This window comes from Halichoerus grypus, chromosome 3, assembly GCF_964656455.1.
Source record: "Halichoerus grypus chromosome 3, mHalGry1.hap1.1, whole genome shotgun sequence".
NCBI lineage: Eukaryota > Metazoa > Chordata > Mammalia > Carnivora > Phocidae > Halichoerus > Halichoerus grypus.
In genome coordinates this window covers 167,845,827-167,870,894 of record NC_135714.1, presented here as the reverse complement: position 1 = coordinate 167,870,894, position 25,068 = coordinate 167,845,827, and the positions used below count along the sequence as shown (strand labels likewise).

The 25,068-nt window shown below is 38.7% G+C and overlaps 1 protein-coding gene across 9 annotated transcripts in view; it reads left to right on the top strand.

The window, feature by feature from the left end:
- Positions 1 to 25,068, top strand: part of PSD3 (pleckstrin and Sec7 domain containing 3) — a 586,658-nt gene that overhangs the window by 540,840 nt on the left and 20,750 nt on the right. For all 9 annotated transcript variants that reach the window (XM_078069537.1, XM_078069538.1, XM_078069540.1 and 6 more), the window contains one exon: positions 7,544 to 7,687. In XM_078069537.1, coding sequence (XP_077925663.1) covers positions 7,544 to 7,687 — 144 coding nt within the window. The remainder of the gene's footprint in view (positions 1 to 7,543; positions 7,688 to 25,068) is intronic.

Genomic DNA, 25,068 nt, shown 5'->3' with positions numbered 1-25,068 from the left:
CTGTACTCAGAAAACTATAAAATACTCATGAAAGAAATTGAGGAAGACACAAAGAAATGGAAAAACGTTCCATGCTCATGGATTGGAAGAACCAATATTGTGAAGATGTCAATGCTACCTAGAGGAATCTACACATTCAATGCAATCCCCATCAAAATACCATCCACTTTTTTCAAAGAAATGGAACAAATAATGCTAAAATTTGTATGGAACCAGAAAAGACCCTCAATGGCCAGAGGATTGTTGAAGAAAAAAAGCAAAGCTGGTGGCATAACAATTCTGGACTTCCAGCTCTATCACAATGCTGTCATTATCAAGACAGTATGGTACTGGCACAAAACCAGACACATAGATCAATGGAACAGAATAGAGAGCCCAGAAATGGACCCTCAACTCTATGGTCAAGTAATCTTTGACAAAGCAGGAAAGAATGTCCAATGGAAAAAAGACAGTCTCTTCAACAAATGGTGTTGGGAAAATTGGACAGCCACCTGCAGAAGAATGAAACTGGACCATTTCCTTACACCACACACAAAAATAGACTCCAAATGGTTGAAAGACCTCAATGTGAGACAGCAGTCCATCAAAATCCTAAAGGAGAACACAGGCAGCAACCTCTTCGACCTCAGCCGCAGCAACTGCTTCCTAGAAACATCGCCAAAGGCGAGGGAAGCAAGGGCAAAAATGAACTATTGGGACTTCATCAAGATAAAAAGCTTTTGCACAGCAAAAGAAAGTCAACAAAACCAAAAGACAACCAACAGAATGAGAGAAGATATTTGCAAATGACATATCAGATAAAGGGCTAGTATCCAAAATCTATAAAGAACTTATCAAACTCAACACCCAAAGAACAAAGAATCCAATCAAGAAATGGGCAGAAGACATGAACAGACATTTTTCCAAAGAAGACATCCAAATGGCCAACAGACACATGAGAAAGTGCTCAACATTGCTTGGCATCAGGGAAATCCAAATCAAAACCTCAATGAGATACCCCCTCACACCAGTCAGAATGGCTAAAATTAACAAGACAGGAAACGACAGATGTTGGCGGGGATGCGGAGAAAGGGGAACCCTCCTACACTGTTGGTGGGAATGCAAGCTGGTGCAGCCACTCTGGAAAACAGTATGGAGGTTCCTCAAAAAGTTGAAAATAGAGCTACCATATGATCCAGCAATTGCACTACTGGGTATTTACCCCAAAGATACAAATGTAGGGATCCGAAGGGGTACGGGCACCCCGATGTTTATAGCAGCAATGTCCACAATAGCCAAACTGTGGAAAGAGCCAGGATGTCCATCAACAGCTGAATGGATAAAGAAGAGGTGGTATATATATACAATGGAATATTATGCAGCCATCAAATGGAATGAGATCTTGCCATTTGCAACGATGTGGATGGAACTGGAGGGTGTTATGCTGAGCGAAATAAGTCAATCAGAGAAAGACATGTATCATATGACCTCACTGATATGAGGAATTCTTAATCTCAGGAAACAAACTGAGGGTTGCTGGAGTGGGGGGTGGGGTGGGAGGGATGGGGTGGCTGGGTGATAGACATTGGGGAGGGTATGTGCTATGGTGAGCCTTGTGAATTGTGCAAGACTGTTGAATCACAGATCTGTACCTCTGAAACAAATAATGCAATATATGTTAAGAAAAAAAAAAGATAGCAGGAGGGGAAGAATGAAGGGGGGGAAATCGGAGGGGGAGATGAACTATGGAGACGATGGACTCTGAAAAATCAAACTGAGGGTTCTAGAGGGGAGGGGGGTGGGGGGATGGGTTAGCGTGGTAATGGGTATTAAAGAGAGCACATTCTGCATGGAGCACTGGGTGTTATGCACAAACAATGAATCATGGAACACTACATCAAAAACTAATGATGTAATGTATGGTGATTAACATAACAATAAAAAATTTAAGAAAATAAAATAAAATAAAATAAAATTCATGCTTCTTCTTATATCACACGTCCAAATAACATGCGAAATCTCCACCCTGGGTGGGATTTTTAGTATTATTATGAGGGAAGAAGTCCGTGAATGTTCAGCGCTGTGGTCCATATTGGTGCAGACTGGTTTGGTCCGGTCTTCACCAGTCCTTGTAGGTAGTATCTTCATTTCAGTAAGCATCCTTCCTCCGCATTCCTGCAAGATGTGCTACTCAAGAGGCACAGAGTTTTATCTTTTTTTTTTTTCTTTCTCCTTATGGAGAAGGCAGGGAACACTGGATTTCACAGTCAGGGTTAGGGGACCTGAGTCTAGTCCTTGCTCTGTCTCACTTGCACCTCATGGAGTTACCATTTCCTGAATCTAGTTCTGTTTTCTTTGAATTTCCACCATTCTCCTGTAAAGATCTGAATCAATCATTATTTGAATCACTAACCAGTGATACTTTGATCATTAAATGTTAATTGTTGAAGGCCAGGCCTTGTGATAAACACTGATTTGAAACAAAGGAAAGCGCTCTGCTTGCTTCTCACCCCTCTTTTTTTCCTGTGGTTTGACCATCAGGGCAGTAATGGCCAGGGGCCAGATGAGTGTGGCAGGGTGCATTCATAATCTGGCCCCTATATACAGAGGGCAAGGAGAGACTGAAGAAAGGAGACCACTTCAGATTGGTAGGTGGCAGTTTTAATAAGCAAGGGAACTTACTTAAGAGGCCTGTCTTGGGTGGCCACAAGATGAGTAGATCTTTGCACCCACCTGCCACAATCATAAAGTTTATATAGAGGCTTTAATTGAGCCCAATCTTGTGTACCATTCAGATGATCTCAAAAACACATTACTATTTCAAGGCTGTGTCCTTGGGGCAGCTTCTAGCTTCGGAAAGGGAGGTAAAATGCACATTTCATGGACGGGGAGGAGGTGAGGAGCCTCCAGTTGCCCAGGTCCACCTTGCCTTTCAGCCACTGGTTACGTCATCTCAGTGACCTCCTCCGACAGGCAGGCATTAGGAGCAGTGGGATTTCAGAGGAGGAAGTCATTCTTGTAATCATGTCCCTCACTGGCCAAAACCATACCCTTCCCACCCGACTCCATCTTAGACTTTTAGTCACAAATACTGTCACTTCTGCTTCTTAAATATCTTTCATATCCTACCCACATTCCTTAGTTCAGACTTTTGTCATTTTTCACCTACATCACTGGTCTCAACTTTTTTGATCATTCACCTTATTAATACTAAATATTTGAACAGATATCCTCCAACATATGTATATATTTTTATAAAATATACTACATATCCGGTTATCAATACAAGACGGAAAAATGCTGACCATCATTACTCATTAGGAAAATATAAATCAAAAACAGGAGATACCACTTTATACTCATTAGAGTGGTTATAATTAAAAAAATCTTTCAAGGAAAATAATGTGTTGGTGAGGATGTGGAGAAATTACAAGTTAGGTATGTTGCTGGTGAGAATATAGAATGATGCAGCTACTTTGGAAAATAATTTGGTGGTTCTTCAAATGATTAAACATAGATTTAACATGTGACCCAGCAATTCCACTCCTACTTAGATAGCAGGAGAATGAAAACATAAACCCACACAAAATCTTTTGCACAAATGTTCATAGGAGCCAGGGGTGGAAATGGCCATCAGCTGATGAATAGATGAATGAAATGTGATATGTACATACAATGGAATATTATTCAGTTGTAAAAAACAATGAAGTACTGGTACATCCTACAAAGTGGATGAACCTTGAAAACATTCCACTAAGTTAAAGAAGGCAGTAGTAAAAAGAAACGTGTGATTCCATTACAAAAGGATTTCTTTCAGGGAAACTAAAATGTCATAAAATTAAATTGTAGTGATGGTTGCACAACCCAGTGACTATACTAAAACTTATTGAATGGTAAATTGTATGGTATGTGAATTATCCCAATGCTGATCTTTAAAATTCTTCCCAGTGGATCATCTTGCTTGGCTTGCACACAACCCACTTTGAAAAACTCTGACAGACTATTTGTATAACCACTTGAGATCTCTCTTCCTCCAGTCTTGCTTTTCTCTAATCCATCTTTCACAGTTGTGGCTAAAATATGACTCATGTACTATCACTTAAACTTAATTGATTCACTTTCGCCAACATGATGCAGTCCACACTCCTTGGCATCACCTTAAATGGTTGACTACACGTTTCCAGAATAGATTTTGTATTCATTTCTTAGACATCTGCATTTAACATATATTGAGTACTCAGTAAACAATGAAATCATGTTGAAGTTATTCAGAAGCTCACTAAACTGTTTGAAGTCTTTAAATCTCGGGGCACCTGGGTGGCTCAGTCGTTAAGCGTCTGCCTTCGGCTCAGGTCATGATCCCAGGGTCCTGGGATCGAGCCCCGCATCGGGCTCCCTGCTCAGTGGGAAGCCTGCTTCTCCCTCTCCCACTCCCCCTGTTTGTGCTCCCTCTCTCGCTGTCTCTCTCTCTCTCTGTGTCAAATAAATAAATAAAATCTTTTTTAAAAAATAAAAAATAATGTCTTTAAATCTCTTAAACATAAAATGATAAAATCTTTCTGATGGTGCCTTCAATAATAGTTCAAACTGACTTAAAGCAGATGTTCTTTATTCTAAATTCCATATAGCTTGGGTTGAGAAGGCTACAGTATTTAGCAATTTGACTTGTAAGTTTCCCAGAAGATTCTTAGAAATGTCATTACCTTCTAAATCATCTATCTACTTTAAAACAGTACAAAGGAAACAGTCTGAGCCCTCCCCTTTTTACCTCCCCTCCCCCCCTTTTTAAATCATTTATTCAGCTACTGTTTGCTGAAGAACCTATATATCAGGTACTATATTAGGTATGTGGGCATTATAAAAATAGCTAAGATGATGGTCTTGGCTCTTAGCTAATGAGAACTTAAGGAATATGTTAATGTTATTCAGGTACTATACAAAAACTATGCCATATACTATCTTTTCTGCTCAGTACTGCACACCGGAGGATTTGAGAAAAAGGAAAAAAATAATGTCCCTTTTCTGCCTTTAAAGAGCTTGTAATCAGTAAAGGAGATAAAATTCACACATAAGTAGTATAGACATTTAAGTGCTATAGTAATGCAGAAGTGGAAGAGATTGTGAGATCTGGAATAACACTGGTTTTCAGTGAGTATCAAATTTTGGCAAAGATATAGAACAATGTGAATTTTTAAGCCTATTATGGAAATGTAAACTGGTAGAAACACTTTAAGAAAACAGGTTAATGTCATCTTAAAGATGTGCCTATTCTAAAACCCCAAAATTCTACATCTTAGTGATTACACTGTAGAGCAATTCTTGCCCATATTCACTAGGCAGCATATTCAATGTAGCATCATTTATAATAGCCTAAAGAAACCCAAAAACAACCTAAACATCCTTCAGTGAAATTCTCGTATGTCCTATACTTAAAAGGAAGAAACTAGAACATATATGTGAGTAAATTTTAAAAACATGTTAAGTGAGAAAACAAGTCACAAAAGGAAACCTATAAAGTATAAAAGCCTGTAGAACATACTCTTTATTTTTATGGATCCTTATATTTGTATAGGAGTAGCATAGAAAAAGAATTAGATAGGATACCTGGGTGGCTCAGTCGGTTGTGGGGCAGACTCTTGATTTCGGCTTAGGTTATGACTTCAGGGCTGTGAGATCAAGCGTGCTTAGTGGGGAGTCTGCTTGAGATTCTCTCCCTCTGCCCCTCCCCCCGTGCTCTGTCTCTCCAAAATAAATAAATAAGGAGGTGCCTGGGTGGCTCAGTCGGTTAAATGTCTGCCTTTGGCTCAGATCATGATCCCAGGGTACTGGGATCAAGCCCCACATCAGGCTCTCTGCTCAATGGGAAACCTGTTTCTCCCTCTCCCTCTGCCCTTCTCCTCCCCCCAACTCCCCACTTGTGCTCTTGATCCAAAGACCCCGGGATCATGACCTGAGCTCAGATTCATAATGTGGCATATTTATATACATATTGATAGATGATAGATAGATAGATAATATACTCTCACATCATAAATTAAAATTATTAAGATTTTTCACCTCTAAATTATTCTATTAGATTTGAATTACAAGCTTAAATTGACAGATTTATTACACAGTTGCTTTAGGGTTTAAATTCTTCATCATCTGGCAACTATGTATGCTGATCTTGGATTTAGATAGTAATTTAAATTTACAAAAATGCCATATGGAAAAAATTCAGCTGGGAATTGTGATGATGATGTGTTGTACATGTTAATTTTTTACCTTTAACTCTGCTTGTGATCACCTAGAATGACATGAATTTGGGAAGCAGAAGGGGAACACTCTTCTTGTTTGTTTGTTTTTTAATGCCATGCCTTTTATGAGGAGTACAAATTGATATGTCCTAAAATAAGAATGTAATAAAGGAGGGAAATCCCTTTTGTCTGCTATTTTAAAAAAATAAATAAATTATGTTGTTATTATACAAAATATATTTATCACCTAGTTTAATCAGTTCCTCTTCATTTACTTTCATCCATTTATATCTTATTGTACATGTAAAATTTATATTCAACAAGAATTTGGATAATATATATATGAAAGTAGAATAGTGAAAAAGCAGTCATACAATTAGAGAAGTGCAAGAAAATTTCAGTCTCTTTGTTTCATTTTTAAAATGTTGCCATAGGGTTTGATAGTGTGTTTCATTATTGTAAGGCAATAAAAATGGTACCCCTAGAATGGAAGTTCTTTGACACAGGATCAACCGTGTTGCGTTGGTGCATGGTGCCTAGAGTAACGCTGTTCAGGCAAGAATTGCTCTATAGGTACGTTTAACTGAATCACTGCTTTGTTTGGGTCAATAAGATTTTGAAGGAAGTCAGAACCTCTACTACTTTGGAGGGGAAAAGCATAGGTTGCTTCATTTTTTAGAATATTATCTGATAGGGATGCCTGGGTGGCTCAGTTGGTTAAGCATCCCGCTCCACGGGGAGCCTGCTTCTCCCTCTGCCTGCCACTTGCCCTACTTGTGCTTGCTCTCTTGCTCTCTCTCTCTCTCTCTCTCTCTCTCTGACAAATAAATAAATAAAATCTTTTAAAAATATATATCATCTGATAGGTTACAGAGAATTATTTCTTGGTGGCATTGCTTGTCTCAAAAAAGAAAAAAAAAAACTAAGCAGAGAGGCTCTTCATTCATTGTGACAGACGGGGAAATTAGCAGCATTGCTGAGTGGACAGGAAATGGGAAAGCCAAATTTTGTGGGACTTTAAGGATAGGTACTTAACTGGTGCCTTGCCTATTGAAGTATTTCTTAGGAAGCCTAGTCTCAACTCCATGAGAGCTACACTTGATAAGGGGCTCTGAAAGTATTTGGCTTTGTAACAAGGGGACTGGTTGTCATTTTGCAAAGGTGCATGTGAATACTAGCCTGAGAAAGTTGGTAAGATGTGCAGCAGAGGCACATTGGACTGTTTTGATGAATTAAAGTCATTCATCATAAGGGATTTTAAAAAGTACTCTATGATTTTTTTATTGATTTATTTTCCGGATGCTAAATAGCTTAATAATTTCCTGCAGGAGGAACAGCTGAAATCTCATGAAAGCAAGCTGAAGCAGATTACCACTGAGCTCGCTGAGCACCGCTCTTATCCCCCAGACAAGAAAGTTAAAGCCAAGGAGATAGATGAATACAGACTGAAAGATCACTATCTGGAGTTTGAGGTATGTTGAACCTGAATGTAATAAATGCCTATACCTAAATTATTTTATGATTTTTCCATGAGGCAATTTTTTTTCAGCTACCGTAACTATAGGAAGTGTACCTTGACCCTGACTCTAACTTGGGGGCTCCAGGCATGGTCTAGATCATGGTGGCCTCTCATGTTCGAATCCCTAGAGGAAGGTCACCCTGCCTGTGGCAAGGACTTGTCAGTGGGCTGTAGGTAGTAAGGAAACGTAATAATTTTTCTTCTGCCTTTGTTTCCCACATCAAGTGGCATTCCTCTCTTCAGCAGTTGCCTTGATTTTCCCCTACAACTACCACCACAATTTATCTTACAAATAAAGTCCTAATCCTTAATTTAAGAGGATTTGGGTTCTTTCTGTGTTTCTACCACACTGGTCTTTCCACAACAGCCTCCATGTATGTTAGTCACATTTCTGCCCACTCTCTCTGAGCACCCTTTATGCCTTTATGCCTTTGTTCATCTACTTTCTTCTGCCCCAAGTGCTCTTCCCCTCATCTTCATTTCTGAAAGTCCTGTTCATCTTTCCCAAGATGCAGCTCAAATCCCTCCTGATGTAGTTTTGGAATGTTGTTGGGGTCCAGAGCCAATGGCCAAGAAAGAATTCTTGAGATGTCTTTGGTGCAAAAAAAGTGATTTTATTAAAACATGGGGACAGGACCAGTGGGCAGAAGGAGCTGCAGGACTGGGGTCGTGAGGAATGGCTGATTATATACTTGGGAGTTGGGGGAGGTAAGGAGAAAGTGAGGTATCCAAAAGGACTTTCATATGCTAAAGAAGACTCTCAGGATGCTGGAGGTCTGGCTATTGTTATGTTAAGGTGGTTTTTCCTTCTAGTAAGGTATTAACATTAAGATAGTTGGGAGTTTTCTGGAGGAATGTTATACTCTGCCTATTTCAAGTATTTGTCAATGGGATGCAAGTTATAAAGAAATTTAATTTTATTTCCGTTCCCTTTTGCCTTTGTTTCCCACATCACTGTGGAGGGGAGGGTGATGTTAGGGCTCCGTGAAATTGAGTCTATGGGTTTCTGAAAGTTAGGCTATTCATAAGACTGCTTTTTCCTTGTAAATCACTAAGACGTTTATAAACTGATAGGGACTCATGCCCTGTAGGGTTGTGATCTCTATTAGTTAACCATTTGATTTTTTCCCTTCCCTTAGTTTTAGGGCAGCCAGGAATGCCTGAGGAATGTCACACAGATCCCACCTTGGGGGGAGGGTGGTTGCTGGGTGTCCGCTTGTGCTTTGTCCTCCACTTGCCTTCTGCTCCCTCATCACCTCCTATGAAAAGCCTACTCTAAACCTATTAGCTGGGTTTAATCTGTTACAGTCTTTGCCACAGTTGGCTTTATATTAGTTTTTCAGTATGTCTTTGTATCTATAGTAGATTCCATTAACACCTCCCCTTGCTCAAGATGGTAAGGCCTTGGAGTACAGAGACCTCAAGTTCATTTCTAATCTTTGCTTCATGTTTGCATATTGAATTGGACAGGATCTCATGGAAGCTTAAAAAAAGTATCTTCCTGAGTTATAAAATTTCCATTATAAGATGTGGCATTTGATCCCTGCAGGTCCAGGGACTGGTTTCTTCATGGTTCGAGCAAGCCCTTGCTCTGGGGAGATGAAGAAAAACCATTATTTTAGTAAAGGTTAAAGTTTATTAGCAAAAACTGTGGAAGCCTTGATGTGATTTGAAGTGGGGTTCGGGAGCAAACGGTCAAGAAAGAATTCTTGAGGCGTTTTTGGTGCCAAAAAAAAAAAAAAGGTGGTTTTATTAAAACACAGGGACAGGACCCATGGGCAGAAATAGCTGCACTGGGATTATGACATGTGATTGGTTGGGAGGGGCAGAGACAAAGGAAGTTTCCCAAAAAGATTTTTGTATGTTAAAGAAGCCTTAGGGATCCTGGAGGCCTAGCTATTGTCAAGCTAAGGTTGTTTTTCCCTCTAGCAAAGCATTAAAATTAAGACAGTTGGGAGTTCCTTGGAGGAACTCATTCTCTGCATATCTCAAGTCTTTTGTCAATGGGCTGCAAGTTATAAGGAAGTTTAATTTTTTCTACATTTCTTTTGCCTTTTTTCTCCACATCAGCCTCACCAGCAAAAGACTTGAAAAATATTTTTTAAAAAACAAACAAAAAACCTAAGCAGCTCATCTTTGTTTCCCTAGGCTTGTTCGTTCTTGAGAAATGGGAGTATCTCAAAAAGCAATTATAATTCTTCACACTTCTAGAGTGGCTTTCAGCTATAGGCCCTTTTATTTTCACACATGCTAATTAAATTTCCCAACACCTCAGTCCCCTGTTTCTAGTACTCAACAACTTACTTTGAGCCCTTGACTTTGAAGGCTAAGAGCCTGTTCCCAGGAGGTGGGGGTGGCTGCAAGACCATGGAAAGGTTGTCACTGCAAAAAGCACTCCTTATTTTTTAACCTACTGTGGTACCCCTTTTCCAAAAATGTAACCTAACAAGAAACAGCATTTTCATTTAATGACATGGAACTTAGACCAAGCTTTGTGGAGATAAGTCTTGCTTTCATCACACTGTCACCTCAAGGAACCTGAAGACTGTATTCCACAACCTCTGGCTCATTAAAATCCATACTCATATGCTAATATGTCAGGCATGTTGGATTGTCTCTTAAGCTGCCTTAACCTGTGTCTACCAGGAATGTAGAAGCGTAGATGCTATCTAAACAGGTTTTTGTAAAAGTAATTCTTTTTAAAAAGTGAACTATTATTTTTCATTAATTTGAAGTAGTATAACTTGTGGAGTCCACTTTGCTATTCTTTCAGCCACCAGAATTTTTCATGTGTGTGTGTGTGTGTGTGTGTGTGTGTGTGTGTGTGTGTGTGTCTGCGCGCACACACACACTGATGGAGATCTTTTGTGTAGCATTAAGTACTCTGCTTTATGAACAGCGTTCCCTGAGCAGACTGCTTCATTCCCTAATTGAATCTAATCTCATTCCCTGAATAAGGAGTGTGAGAGTGATTGATCATTTTTTATATTTTGTTCACTGCTCTGTCCTCACTTTCTGGGGCATGCAAATGAGTGCTCAATACATATTTGTTGAATGAATGAATGGAATTGTATTATTGTATATAAAAGATAACATCAAAGAAAGCAGTTCCCTGAGACAGCTTAGTAGGTCCCCTGAAAGCACATCTGATAGGCAGGTGTCAACAGACAGCAGCTTCTGTAGTTCAGTGTGAACCGCAAATGGGCAGTGACAGGAAGGGGAGTTTCAATCCCATCGGCATCCTGTCACCAAGAAGAATCATAGTCAGAAAGAAGCTCTTTCACCTATTCCTGGAGAAAGGGCCTCCCTGTGGTTTCAGAACACAGAAAATTCTTACGATTTTTCACATCTTCATAAAGAAAAATGCTTTTATTTTGTTAGAATATTAAGCTTTTAGTGATTACACTGGGAGTTGTTCCTAAATTTATGCATTTCAGTTGTTTATATCCCAAGTTGCTTTCAATACAACAGTTCTTCATGGTGGGCTGAATTCACAGCTCTTTCTGTGCCTGAGAAATATTCTCTAATCAACAACAGCCAAATTCTGGAAAGAGCCCACATGTCCGTTGACTAATGAATGGATAAAGAAGATATGGTATATGGGGGGGGGGTGTGTGTGTGGTATATATATATATGGTGTATATGTGTATATATATAGAGTATATATTATATGTATATATATATAATAGTGGAATATTACTCAGCCATCAAAAAGAATGAAGTCTTGCCATTTGCAACAATGTGGATGAAGCTGGAGTGTATTATGCTAAGTGAAATTAGTCAGTCAGAGAAAGACAAATACCATATGATTTCACTCATATGTGGAATTAAAGAAACAAAACAGATGAACATGGGGAAAAAAAGAGAAGCAAACCATAAAACAGACTCTTAACTATAGAGAACAAACTAAGATTTGCTGGAGGGGAGTGGGCAGGGGAATGAGCTAAATGGGTGATGGGTATTAAGGAAGGCGCTTGTGATAAGCACCAGGCATTATATCTAAGTGATGAATCACTAAATTCTACTCATGAAACTAATATTATACTGTATGTTAACTAACTAGAATTTAAATGAAAACTTCAGGAAAAAACTGCCTGTTACTGCCTCCTAATTTTTCTAGAAGCCTTTGTCTTAGACTGCTACCAATAAATGCCAAAAAAAAAAAGAAAAGAAAAGAAAAGAAAGAAATATTCTCCAAACTCTGACTGACAGTAAGTCACTAGAAATTGTACTAAGTAAAGTAGGTTCAGGGTTTGTTTCATTGTTTTTGTTTTTTGTTTTAAAGTCTATAAAAAGTCTACAGTGAGCAAGGAGAGTGGAAGTTCCATTTATCTTACTAGCCTTAGCCTGTAAGAAATAGATTCTTGTTTACTTAAAGCAACAAACTTCAATCAGAATTGGTTGTAATTGACTAAATCCATGCCTGTTTCTCTATTGACTGTTAGCAGGGAAGGGCAGATGGTTTGTTTTTTATAGGATTGGTACCCCCAAACTATGGCTGTTAATTCTTTGGAAAGGTTCACTTGGAACCTAAACGTACTTTTGAAAGAGCTGTTAGACATCACAAGTTTCTGTTAAGAAACTCAGCATCATTTTCCAATTTTAAAAAATAAGTATCAGAAATAGCCTCACTTCTTTATAAATTATTTCTACTTTATTCAGTTCCCATTTCACTTAAAAATGTCTAAGTTGATCTCCATGCTTCTGGTGCATTTGGAAATTTTTCAAGATATAAGCAAGATGGATGATTTGTATCAAATATAAAAACTTACAAAACTCCAGCCAGTGAAAGCACAGTAGGCTGAGCTGTGGCAGGAAACTCCTGGGACGTTTAAGAAACAGCCTTGTTAAAGAGATTCCTTTGATAGCATGCTAGCCCCATAAATTTGGATTTGTTTCTTCAACTTTAAAGACAATGGCAAGTAGAAAATGAAGATACTATTTACACCAAGATGTTTTTCATGTAACAATTAGAGTGTTTTCAGAGGAGGAGTTAAGATGGCAGAGGAGTAGGGGACCTATTTTCGCCTGGTCCCTGGAATTGCTAGTCAGTTATCAAATCTTTCTGAACACCTGTGAAATCAACTGGAGATCTGAGAAAAGAATTGCTGCAATTCTTTATTGCAAAGAAGGAAATTCTGTTCTATTGAATAGAAAAGCAACCACTCTTTGCAAGGTAGGAGGTGCAGACACGTGAACCCAAGATGATAGAGATATCAGAAGATAAACCACAGGGGGAGGGAGCCTCGTTAACTGAGTACCAGAAAGTGTTATAAGCAGCGGAGAGCAAAATCAGAACTAAAAGTTTTGCCTGAAATGTGCTAGGGGGCAAAGCAGGGAGGAATCCCAGATGGGACAGCGTGGTCTCAGGATCCCCAGGGTCACAAAAAGAATTGGGGCGAGGGTGCCTGAGTGTGGCAGACTACCAAAGCATCGGAGCAGGGAATCCAGCAAGTCCAGGTGCTGGCTTTCTGCTCGCTATTGCCATAAACCACAAACAACTGTATGGTCTGGTGACCGCTCTCCAGACTGGGGCCCAGCAAGAGGCAGCATCATGGGAAGAGCCCCTCCATCCCCTGGGAGGAGTGGCGTGAGAGCAGGCAGCAGGAGTCCATAAAGTTTGGGGACTTGAAATGGAGTCCTGTGCCTGAGATAAAAACACTTGGTCATAGGCTGGCTGAACACAGAGTTAGGACAGAAACCAGGGACACAAGAGTGATTGACTGCTTTTCTGTGAGGGCTACTGACAAGTAGGGGCTGCAGACTTTCAGCTCTAGGGCTAGAGATCAGGATGCTGTCATTTTCATCCCCCACATCAGTACAGAAAGCCTTCAGGCAGCAAATCAGCCACATAGAGCAATCCAGAGTCTCTCACACTGAGCCCGGCCCCCTGGCAAGGGTGGTGCAATTCTGCCTGGGGAAAGACACCCTGAGAATCAGCCCAATAGGCCGATCCCTAGAAGACCAGCAGGAACATCTTGCTAATAGCAAGTTTACTGATCATAGAGAACTGTAAAACTTCAGCTCTTGGAAAAGCAGTATTTAACATTTGTAGTTTTTTCTTATTATTCTTCAGTCTTTCAGTTTTATACATTTTTTTCCTTTTCAGCTATTTTCTTATTATATCAATTCCTTTTTTAAGTCTTTTTAAATTTTCATTCTTACATTTACATTTTATATGTACATTTTTCGTTTTTGGCTTCCTTTCATTGTATTCAATTTTATTTTTGTATATCTGTGTTTTTCTTTCTTTCCTATTTTAAGATCTAGTTTCTTCTAGCAACAGACCAAAATACACCCAGGATCTAGTTTATCGTTCTGTTCAACTTCTTTCATTTTACTCTCTTTGTTTGTATGTTTGTTTGTTTCTGTTCCCTTCTGATTTGTTTAGTGTATATTTTTCTGGTGTCACTGTTGCTATTTTTGTATTTTCTTTCTCTTTTATCTGTTCTTTTCTGGACATAATGACAAGATGGAAAACTCACCCCAGAAGAGAGAACAAGAGACAGTACTCACTGCCAGGGATTTAATTGATAGGGATGTAAGATGTTGGAACAAGAATTCAAAACAAGGATTATAAAGGTACCAGCTGGGCTTGAAAAAAGCATAGAAGACAATAGATAATTCCTTACTGGAGAAATAAAAGAACTAAAATCTAATCAGGTCGAAATAAAAAATTCTCTTACTGAGATGCAATACAAAATGGAGGCTCTAACTGCTAGGATAAACAAGGAGAAGAGAGAGTCAGTAATATAGAAGACAAAATGATGGAGAATAAGGAAGCTGAGAAACAGACATAAACAACTACTAGATCACGAGGGGAGGATTCGAGAGATCAGTGATGCCATAAAGCAAAACAATATTAGAATAACTGGGGCCCAAGGAAGAGGAAAGAAAGAGAGGAGCAGAATGTTTATTTGAATAAATTATACCTGAGAACTTTCCTGATCTGGGGAAGGAAACAGACATTCAAGTCCAGGAAGCACAGAGACACCACTCAAAGTCAATAAAAATAGGTCAAACCTCGACATATTATACTGAAGCTTACAAATTTCAGAGATAAAGAGAAAGTCCTGAGAGCAGCTTGGGACAAGAGGGCCTTAACCTACAAGAGTGGAAATATAAGGCTGGCAGCAGACCTGTCTGCAGAGACCTGACAGGCCAGAAAGGACTGGCATGATATATTCAACGTGCTAAATGAAAAAAATACGCAGACCAGAATACTTTAGAGATAAAGAGCTTTCAGGACAAACAGAAACTAAAAAAATTGGTGATCATAAAACTAGCTCTGTAAGAAATATTAAAGGGGATCCTTTCAATTAAGACAGAGCCCAAAAGTAACAAAGACCAGAAAGGAACAGAGACAATCTACAAAAACAGTGATTTTACCCGTAACAATGGCACTAAATTAATCTTTCAGTAATTACTCTGAATGTAAATGGACTAAATACTCCAAACGAAAGACACAGGGTATCAGATTTGATGAAATAAGAGGACCCATCGATATGCTGTCTACAAGAGACTCATTTTAGACCCAAAGACACCTCCATATTGAAAGTAAGGGGGTGGAGAACCATTTATCATGCTAATGGACATTAAAAGAAAGCTGGGATAGCAATCCCTATATCAGACAAATTAGATTTTAAACCAAAGACTGTAAAAAGAGATGAAAAAGGACATTCTATCATAAAAGGGTCTATCCAACAAGAAGATCTAACAACTGTAAATATTTATGCCGCTAACTTGGGAGCAGCCAATTATATAAACCAGTTAAAAACAAAATTAAAGAAACATGTCGATAATAATACAATAATATTAGGGAACTTCAACACCCCACTCACAGCAGTGGACAGATCATCTAAGCAGAAGCTCAACAAGAGCTTTGAATGACACACAGAACCAAATGGACTTCAAAGATATATTCAGAGCATTTTCTCCTAAAGCAGCAGAATATACATTCTTCTTGAGTGCACACAGAACATTCTCCAGTGTAGATCACATACAGGGTCACAAATGAGGTTTCAACCAGTACCAAAAGATTGGGAATATTCCCTGCATATTTTCAGACCACAGTGCTTCAAAACTTGAACTCAATCACTAAGAGAAAATTTGGAAGGAACACAAATACATGGAGGTTAAAAAGCATCTTACTAAAGAATGAAATTAAAGAAGAATTTTTAAAATTCATGGAAACACGACACTTCAAAACCTTTGGGATGTGACAAAGGTCATCCTAGGAGGGAAGTATATAGCAATAGAGGCCTTTCTCAAGAAACGAGAAGTCTCAATACACAAACTAACCTTACACTTAAGGAGCTGGAGAAAGAACAGCAAATAAAGCCTAAACGCAGCAGAAGAGAAATAATAACGATTAGAGGAGAAATCAATGAAATAGAAAACAAAAGAACAGTAAGACAGATCAACGAAACTAGGAGCTGATTCTCTGAAACAGTTAATCAAATCGATAAACCCCTAGCCAGACTTATCAAAAAGAAAGAGAAAGGACCCAAATAAATAAAATCATGAAGGTAAGAGGAAAGATCACAACACCACCAAAGAAATACAAACAATTATAAGAACATATTATGAGCAACTATATGCCAACAATTGAGCAATCTGGAAGAAATGGATGCATTTCTAGAAACATATAAACTACCAGAACTGAAACAGGAAGAAATAGACAATCTGAACAAACCAGTAACCAGCAAGGAAATTGAAGCAGTAATCAAAACTCTCCCAACAAACAAGAGTCCAGGACTGGATGGTTTCCCAGGGGAATTCTACTAAACATTTAAAGAAGAAATAATACCTATTCTTCCAAAGCTGATTAAGAAAACAGAAATGGAAGGAAAACTTCCAAACTCTTTCTGTGAGGCCAGCATTACCTTGATCCCAAAACCAAAGACCCCACCAAAAAGGAGGATTACAAACCAATATCCCTGATGAACATGGATGCCCAAATTCTCACCAAGATACTAGCCAGTAGGATCCAACAGTACATTAAAAGGATTATTCACCACGACCAAATGGGATTTATTCCTGGCCTGCAGTGGTGGTTCAACATCGGTGAATCAACCAATGTGATACACCACATTTATAAAAGAAAGTACAGGGGCGCCTGGGTGGCTCAGTTGGTTAAGCGACTGCCTTCGGCTCAGGTCATGATCCTGGAGTCCCGGGATCGAGTCCCGCATCGGGCTCCCTGCTCGGCGGGGAGTCTGCTTCTCCCTCTGACTCTCCTCCCTCTCATGCTCTCTGTCTCTCATTCTCTCTCTCTCAAATAAATAAATAAAATCTTCAAAAAAAAAAAAAAAAGAAAGTACAAGGGGCGCCTGGGTGGCTCAGTCGTTAAGTGTCTGCCTTCGGCTCAGGTCATGGTCCCAGGGTCCTGGGATCGAGCCCCGTATTGGACTCCCTGCTCGGCGGAAACCTGCTTCTCCCTCTCCCACTCCCTCTGCTTGTGTTCCCTCTCTCGCTGTCTCTCTCTGTCAAATAGATAAATAAAATCTTAAAAAAAAAAAAGTACAAGAACTATATGATCCTCCTAATAGATGCAGAAAAAGCATTTGACAAAATACAGCATCCTTTCTTGATTAAAACCCTCTGCAGTGTAGGGATAGAGGGAACATACCTGAATATCATAAAACCCATATACTAAAAGCCCACAGCGAATATCATCCTCAATGGGGAAAAACTAAGAGCTTTTCCCCTCAGGTCAGAAACAAGACAGGGATGCCCACTCTCACCACTGTTGTTCAACATAGTACTAGAAGTCCTAGCCTCAGCAACCAGACAACAAAAAGAAATAAAAGGCATTCAAATTGGCGAAGAAGTCGAACTGTCACTCTTCGCAGATGACAAGATACTCTATGTGGAAAAGCCAAAAGACTCAATCCCAAAATTGCTAGAACTCATACAGGAATTCAACAAAGTCGAAGGGTATAAAATCAATGCACAGATGTCAGTTGCATTTCTATACACTAACAATGAGACAAAAGAAAGAGAAATAAAGGAATCGATCCCATTTACAATTGCAGCAAAAAACGTAAGATACCTAGCAAGACACCAACTAAAAAGGTAAAGGATCTGTACTCTGAAAACTATAGAACACTTATGAAAAAATTGAGGAAGACACAAAGAATTGGAAAAACATTCCATGCTCATGGATTAGAGGAGCAAATATTGTTAAAGTGTCTATGCTACCCAGAGCTATGTACACATTCAGTGCAATCCTTATCAAAAATACCATCAACATTTTTCACAGAGCTGGAACAAATAATCCTAAAATTTGTATGGAACCAGAAAAGACACCAAATAGCCAGAGGAATGTTGAAAAAGAAAACCAAAACTAGTGGTGTCACAGTTCCAGACATCAAGCTATATTACAAAGGTATAATCATCAAGACAGTATGGTACTGGCAGAAAAACTGACACATAGATCAATGGGACAAAAAAGAGAACCCAGAAATGGACCCTCAACTCTCTGGTCAACTAATCTTTGACAAAGCAGGAAATAATATCCAATGGAAAAGACCGTCTCTTCAAACAGTGTTGGGAAAATTGGACAGCCACATGCAGAAAAATGAAACTGGATATTTTCTTATACCATACACAAAAATAAACTCAAAATGGATGAAAGACCTAAATGTGAGACAGGAATCCATCAAAATCCTAGAGGAAAACATAGGCAGCAACTTCTTCAACCTCAGCCACAGCAACTTCTTGCTAGACACATCTTCAAAGGCAAGGGAAACAAAAGCAAAAATGAACTGTTGGGACTTCATCAAGATAAAAAGCTTTTTTGCACAGTGAAGGAAACAGTTGACAAAACCAAAAGACAACCTACTGAATGGGAGATAATATGTCCAAATGTCTTATCAGATAAAGGGCTAGTATCCAAATTCTATAAAGTACTTATCAAACTCAACACCCAATAAACAAATAATCCAATCAAGAAATGGACAGAAGATATAAACAGACATTTCTCCAAAGAAGACATACACATGGCATCAGACACGTGAAAAAATGCTTGACATCATTTGGCATCAGGGAAATACAAATCTAAATCTCAATGAGATACTACCTCACTGGCCATCAGACCAGTCAGAATAGCTAAAACTAACAAGTCAGGAAACACCAGATGTTGGCAGGGATGTGGAAAAAGGGGAACCCTCTTACACTGCTGGTGGGAATGCAAGTTGGTATAGCCACTCTGGAAAACAATATGGAGATTCCTCAAAAAGTTAAAAATAGAGCTACCCTATGACCCATCAATTACACTACTAGGTATTTACCCAAAAGATACAAACATAATGATTCAAAGGGGCACCTGCACTCCAATGTTTATAGTGGCAATGTCCACAGTAGCCAAAATAAGGAGAGAACTCAGATGTTCCTCAACAGATGAATGGATAAGGAAGATATGATATATATATACAATGAAATATTACTCAGCCATCAAAAAAAAAAAAAAGAAATCTTACCATTTGCAGTGATGTGGATGCAACTAGAGGGTTATGCTAAGCAAAATAAGTCAATCAGAGAAAGACAATTATCATATGATTTCATTCATATGTGGAAATTAAAAAACAAAACAGGATCATAGGGGAAGGGAGGGAAAAATAAAATAAGACAAAATCAGGAGGGAGACAAACCATAAGAGACTCATAACTCTAGGAATCAAACTGAGGGTTGCTGGAGGGGAGGGGGGTAGGGGGATGGTTACCCCATACCTGGGGGATGGACATTAAGGAGGGCACTTGATATAATGATCAGTGGGTGTTATATGCAATTGAGGAATCACTAAACTCTACCTTGAAACTAGTAATACACTATATGTTAATTTAATTGGAATTAAAGAAAATCAGTTAGGATGTTTCCAGTGGCATCAATAATTAATCCTTGTAATGGCCCAAAATGATTAAAAACATGACTGAGCTATAAGAGATTTAATAAAGAGGGATTACTTAGGGTCAGGTTAATAGAGGGAGGCTTCTGAGGTTCATTCTAGGTCAGATGGAAACCTGGTGTCCAACACAATGCCATTGAATTTTATGTGGTCATCAGACCTAATGATAACATTTTTGTTTGGCCAGCACAGTGCTATATTTGTTTTCATTGTAATTTATATACCCTCACCTATTATATCATGTGTGGTAGGTTTCTACATTTATGTGTTGGCCTGAAGGCATTTGAGTTTGCCATCCCTATTATAAAGGCTGCAGCCAGTTGTATATGCTTTGTGTGTTAGTTAGATCTTTGAATGTGTGCTTTTGAATCAACTGTCCCTTCATGTTTAGAAAGTGGATGCTTCCTGTTATGTGTTTTCAGGTCCTAATCTAGCAGGAAAAAAGTCCACTTCTCTAATAGCTCAAGCCAGATGCAGAATAATGTCCCCTTGGCTTCATGGGCTAGATTTCAGTGAGTTCTCATTCCTGAATTGCAGCCTAGAGTAGCATATGCTATGGCTTAAGACCATTAGGACCCACACCAACCACATGGCTAGAAAATTCAATTTTAGAAACAACAAATGTCCACTATAACAAGTCATATAAGAGTCTTGGGACAGAGTATTTTAAATCTAGAAAATCTAGGACATTCTTGAGATATGATGCATTTTTTTCTGAATTTCTAATTTTTCTTGACGTGTAAAATGGCATGATTCTTTCTGAAATTGACATATGAGAATAAGCGCACATTCCACACAGCCTCATTAGAGAAACTCAAACAACTTATATTTAGAAGTGCATATAATATAAATATCTAGTTGTAAACCCTCAGTTTTTTGGGGGGGTTGTTTGCTGCATGGTGGGTAGATGGGTGGTTTGAGGTATTTTCTTAAATTCTCTGTGATCTTAGCCCTGTTTCCTCAGATTGCTCATTTTTTATTTGTCAACATTAAATAAGTAATTTTCACATTATGGACCACTTTTCCTCTCACAGGAGCAGTGCAAGGGCATATCTCAATACAATGCCAACTGTCACGAGGCAAATCCACCTCTGAAACCAAGCTATTAATTTATAAGTGGCCTTAATCATAAAAGTAAAATGATAGCAGTTGTAACCCTTTTTCTCCCTAGTGAAAGCAAGGGAGAAATTCCATTCACTTACTTAAAGAAGATAGTAGCAAGTCTCAGTCTTAGTAACAGAGTCTAGCCTGGAATCTAATATCTCCTTCACAGAAAACCTCACAGAAGTGTTATGTCTGGGTCTGAGAAGCTGTATTACAGGTTAATAGAATTCTTGAGGAAATTTAAGAATTTTTTTTTTTTAGTGGGATACTGTTGTGAGTCAAAAGCTAGAGACCTAAGATCAGCAGTTTTCTAGGAAATTAACAATAGAGACATCATTCTTGCCATACCATTTGGAATTGCATTTTTATGACATGATGAAAGAGGGCTAAGAAGCTCAGAATTTTACTCTGTAAATGATGATATGTGCTTTTGAAGGGAGGAGCTAAGCAGCAGGATCCTTTGAATCACATTTTTTTAATTTAAATTCAATTAGCCAAAGTATAGTACATCATTAGTTTTTGATATAATGTTCAGTGATGCATTAGTTGAATATAACACCCAGTGCTCATCATATCACATGCCCTCTTTAATTCCCATCACCCAGTTACCCATTCCCCCCACCTACCTCCATTTTAAATAGATTAAAAAGAACTAGGGCCATACCTGGGAGGGCAGAATAAACAGCCATATGAGTTGAAATGACTTTCTGTCCCTATATACCACGTTATGCCTGAAATATCTGCTCTCATGAGGTTCACTGCTTTGGATTAAGGTATTATCTGCAGGATAAGTGCAAATGCAGTATAAAATAGTAAAATTGGGAAAAGGACTGGGCTGGGATTTAGGCAGCCATTTTAACCTTATCCTTAACATGTTTGTTGCACATTTATTCTCTCTGGGCCTCAGTTTCCCAGCCATTAAAAATGAGATGGGATTGGGTGAACTAGCATAAAGGCCCTAAAGGACTAAAGGTCCCTTCCAACTGTGTATTTTTTAGGAGAGTGACATATTAACACCAATTAGTTTGTTAGATTAACTCACTCTCATGAAGACCCCTAAGAGTGTTAAACATAGAAGAAGAATATTTTGATTTGGTGCTTGGCTGGCTCAGTCGGTAGAACACGTGACTCTTGATCTTGGGGTTGTGAGTTCAAGCCCCATCTTGGATGTAGAAATTACTTAAAAAAAAATAAAAATCTTTAAAAAAAAAGAATATTTTGATTTGGGGATTTCAGGAGATCTAGACCAGTACTATCCAATATCTAATATCTAATAGCTACATTTAAAAATTAAAGGAAACACATGGAATTCATTGTAATAAGACTTCCAAATTTAACATAATATATCCAAAATATTATCATTTTAACATGTAATCAATATAAAATATTAAGATATTTTACATTCTTTTTTTCTTACTAAGTCTTCAGAATTTAGTGTTTCTTTTTTTTAAAAGATTTTTATTTGTCAGAGAGAGAGAGAGAGAAAGAGAGCACAAACAGGGAGAGTGGCAGGCTGAGGGAAAAGCAGGCTCCCTGCTGAGCAAAGAGCCCGATGCGGGACTCAATCCCAGGACCCTGGGATCATGACCTGAACTGAGGCAGACACTTAACCTACTGAGTCATCCAGGCGTCCCTAGTGCTTATTTTCCATTTACGACATATGTCAATGCAGACTGGCCACATTTCACATGTTCTGTAGCTACCTTAGGCTAATGGCTACTGTATAGGCTTACGCATCTATAAAACCGTGCAATCTGCTTAAAACTCAGGTAAGGTTTAGGAGGTCTGATAACAGGCCTGGGTAAACTTTATGGTTAATTTAAGAGGTGGAACGTGAGCTGATAGGCAGCTATTGTGTACCTATAAAGCTTTAGGATGGTTTACAAGTGGTTTCCATTCTGATTTAGCACTGCCTATTGCCGTACCAGTAGTTTAATATTTCGATTATTACTTCTGGTTGGGAATACAATAAAGAGGAGGCCCACCTGGTGTGAATGATGTCGCCTGTAGCCTTGTAGTGTCCTTTTTCATATCAGTAACTTTTGAGATAGGAGAAAACCGAATACATTTCCCTCACAAAGTTCTCATGCAAACAATGTGAATCACCTCCTTTCTGGTTCCTGTAGACTTTTTGGTAAATGACCCTCCCCATCTCTTCTGTTAGTTTGCTGACCACTGGTGCTAAATACATTCCTGGGCTAACCTCTGGAATCAGAACAGTGAAAAGAGGGTGTGTATTTTGGTTTTGCTTTTTTATTTTTACCCAGAGTACTTTATCTCTAACTACATTAGATTTTTTCCTATTGTATTCTAGAAGAATCTTATGCTTCTGATATGAGTTTTAAAAATTTAAGTACCTGATCTTGGATGAAGAGGTTTTTGGGGTGGGGTGCTGGAACAGTCTGTTGAGATTCTTTAGGTATATCTAGTTTAAAATTACTCAGTAGACTTATAATGAAAATGTAAAATGTTTTTTAAAATTTTATTTCTGGAAATATTAGGAAAAAAACCATATGCAAACCAAGTGATGTTTGCTATAAGAACTTTCAGTACAGCATTCTTTGGAAGACTAGAAATTGGTTCTACTCATGTCATAGACTTCTTTTAGGCGCACTCAATAATTTGTCTACTTGTGTTCCTCTTTGAGGTGTCACTCACACACACCAAGGAATGTACAAGGTGCTTTCACAACAGGTTTCTTCCCTGACCAGATCCGGCCTTTGGCAAAATTGTGAATTAAGTAAACCATGGCTTGTTTTCCATTTCCCTTCAGTGCCCTATGTGGAACTTGAAACCTGCAGGAATCAAGGGATTTAGCCAAGGTCCGGTTGCTCAGTGTTCTGACTCCACTATTTGGAAGATGCTTTAGAGACAGGCTCAAAATTGGACACAAAAATAATAAGATGGTAGCTGGGGCACCTGGGTGACTCGGTCGTTAAGCGTCTGCGTTCGGCTCAGGTCATGATCCCAGGGTCCTGGGATCGAGCCCCTCATCGGGCTCCCTGCTCCGCGGGAAGCCTGCTTCTCTCTCTCTCCCACTCCCCCTGCTTGTGTTCCCTCTCTCGCTGTGTCTCTCTCTGTCAAATAAATAAATAAAATCTTTTAAATAAATAAATAAATAAATAAATAATAATAATAAGATGGTAGCTTATGGTATTACCCTTAAAGGGACATTTGAACTGAGAATACAGAAGGTGTAAAAATGCTTTTAGCTCAAAACAATTAATAAATCTCAGGGATGAAATGTCATGCAAGATTAGTAGGGAAGGTAGTTTAAAGCCAAGGTCTTTCAAAGCCGCCTCAGATCCAACTTTTTAAAAAATTTCCTGACCCCGTCTCCTTACGACTGGCATTGGCCATTTTGGAGCTGTGAGTCTGTGACAAGCTGTAGTGAAGACTCTGGGAATGTGCTGCTGAGGGATATCTTGTATGACTTCAGGGAATTACAATATAATCAGAAGCATTAACAAGATATAAACCAAAAGATTAAGAGCATGACTTTTATAAAAATGTTATAACAAACTAAAATTTTGTTTTAGATGAGTTCCATAAGGAAAAATTTAGTGAGAGACAAACTTTTATTCCACAAGAGTTAAATTTAGGGCGCCTGGGTGGCTCAGTCGTTAAGCATCTGCCTTCAGCTCAGGTCATGATCTCAGGGTCCTGGGATCGAGCCCTGCATCGGGCTCCCTGCTCAGCAGAGAGCCTGCTTCTCCCTCTCCCACTCCCCCTGCTTGTGTTCCCTCTCTCACTGTCTCTCTGTCAAATAAATAAATAAAATATTTAAAAAGGAAAAAAAAATAGTTAAATTTAGTCATTTGTGCAGATAATAGAAATAGATAAATAGTATTTCTCTAGCTCATATTCCTTAGCTTGTAGAAACCTGACTTCGTAGCTCTCTGTTTCAAAGGACAATATCTTCTCCGTTTTTTCTAACAGCGAACTTTTTAATCCTATTAATCCAGAATGAATTTTCTTTTATAGTTAACTTTATACTTCACTGCTGTCAAAACCCTTACACAAGGCCAAACTGTGTGGGGCCATTGGGAATAGGCGTAACTGGAGCTCCCAGAGCCAGAAGCCTTGTGAGTGACAGTTCTCTGTAGAATTGCCCCATTGGTGGGTTGGAACCAAACAATTCATTTCTTGAATTTTCCACTGAGAAAACAAAATGTGTACTATTTTCTAAGTGAGCTTTGTGGACTTTTAAATTAAGAATTTTGAGTTTAATTTTTTAAGATAGAAATCTGTATACGAATACAGACTGGGTTTATAGAAAGGGTTTTGAGAGCTAGAAAAACAAAGAATGAGAGAGGTAGTGG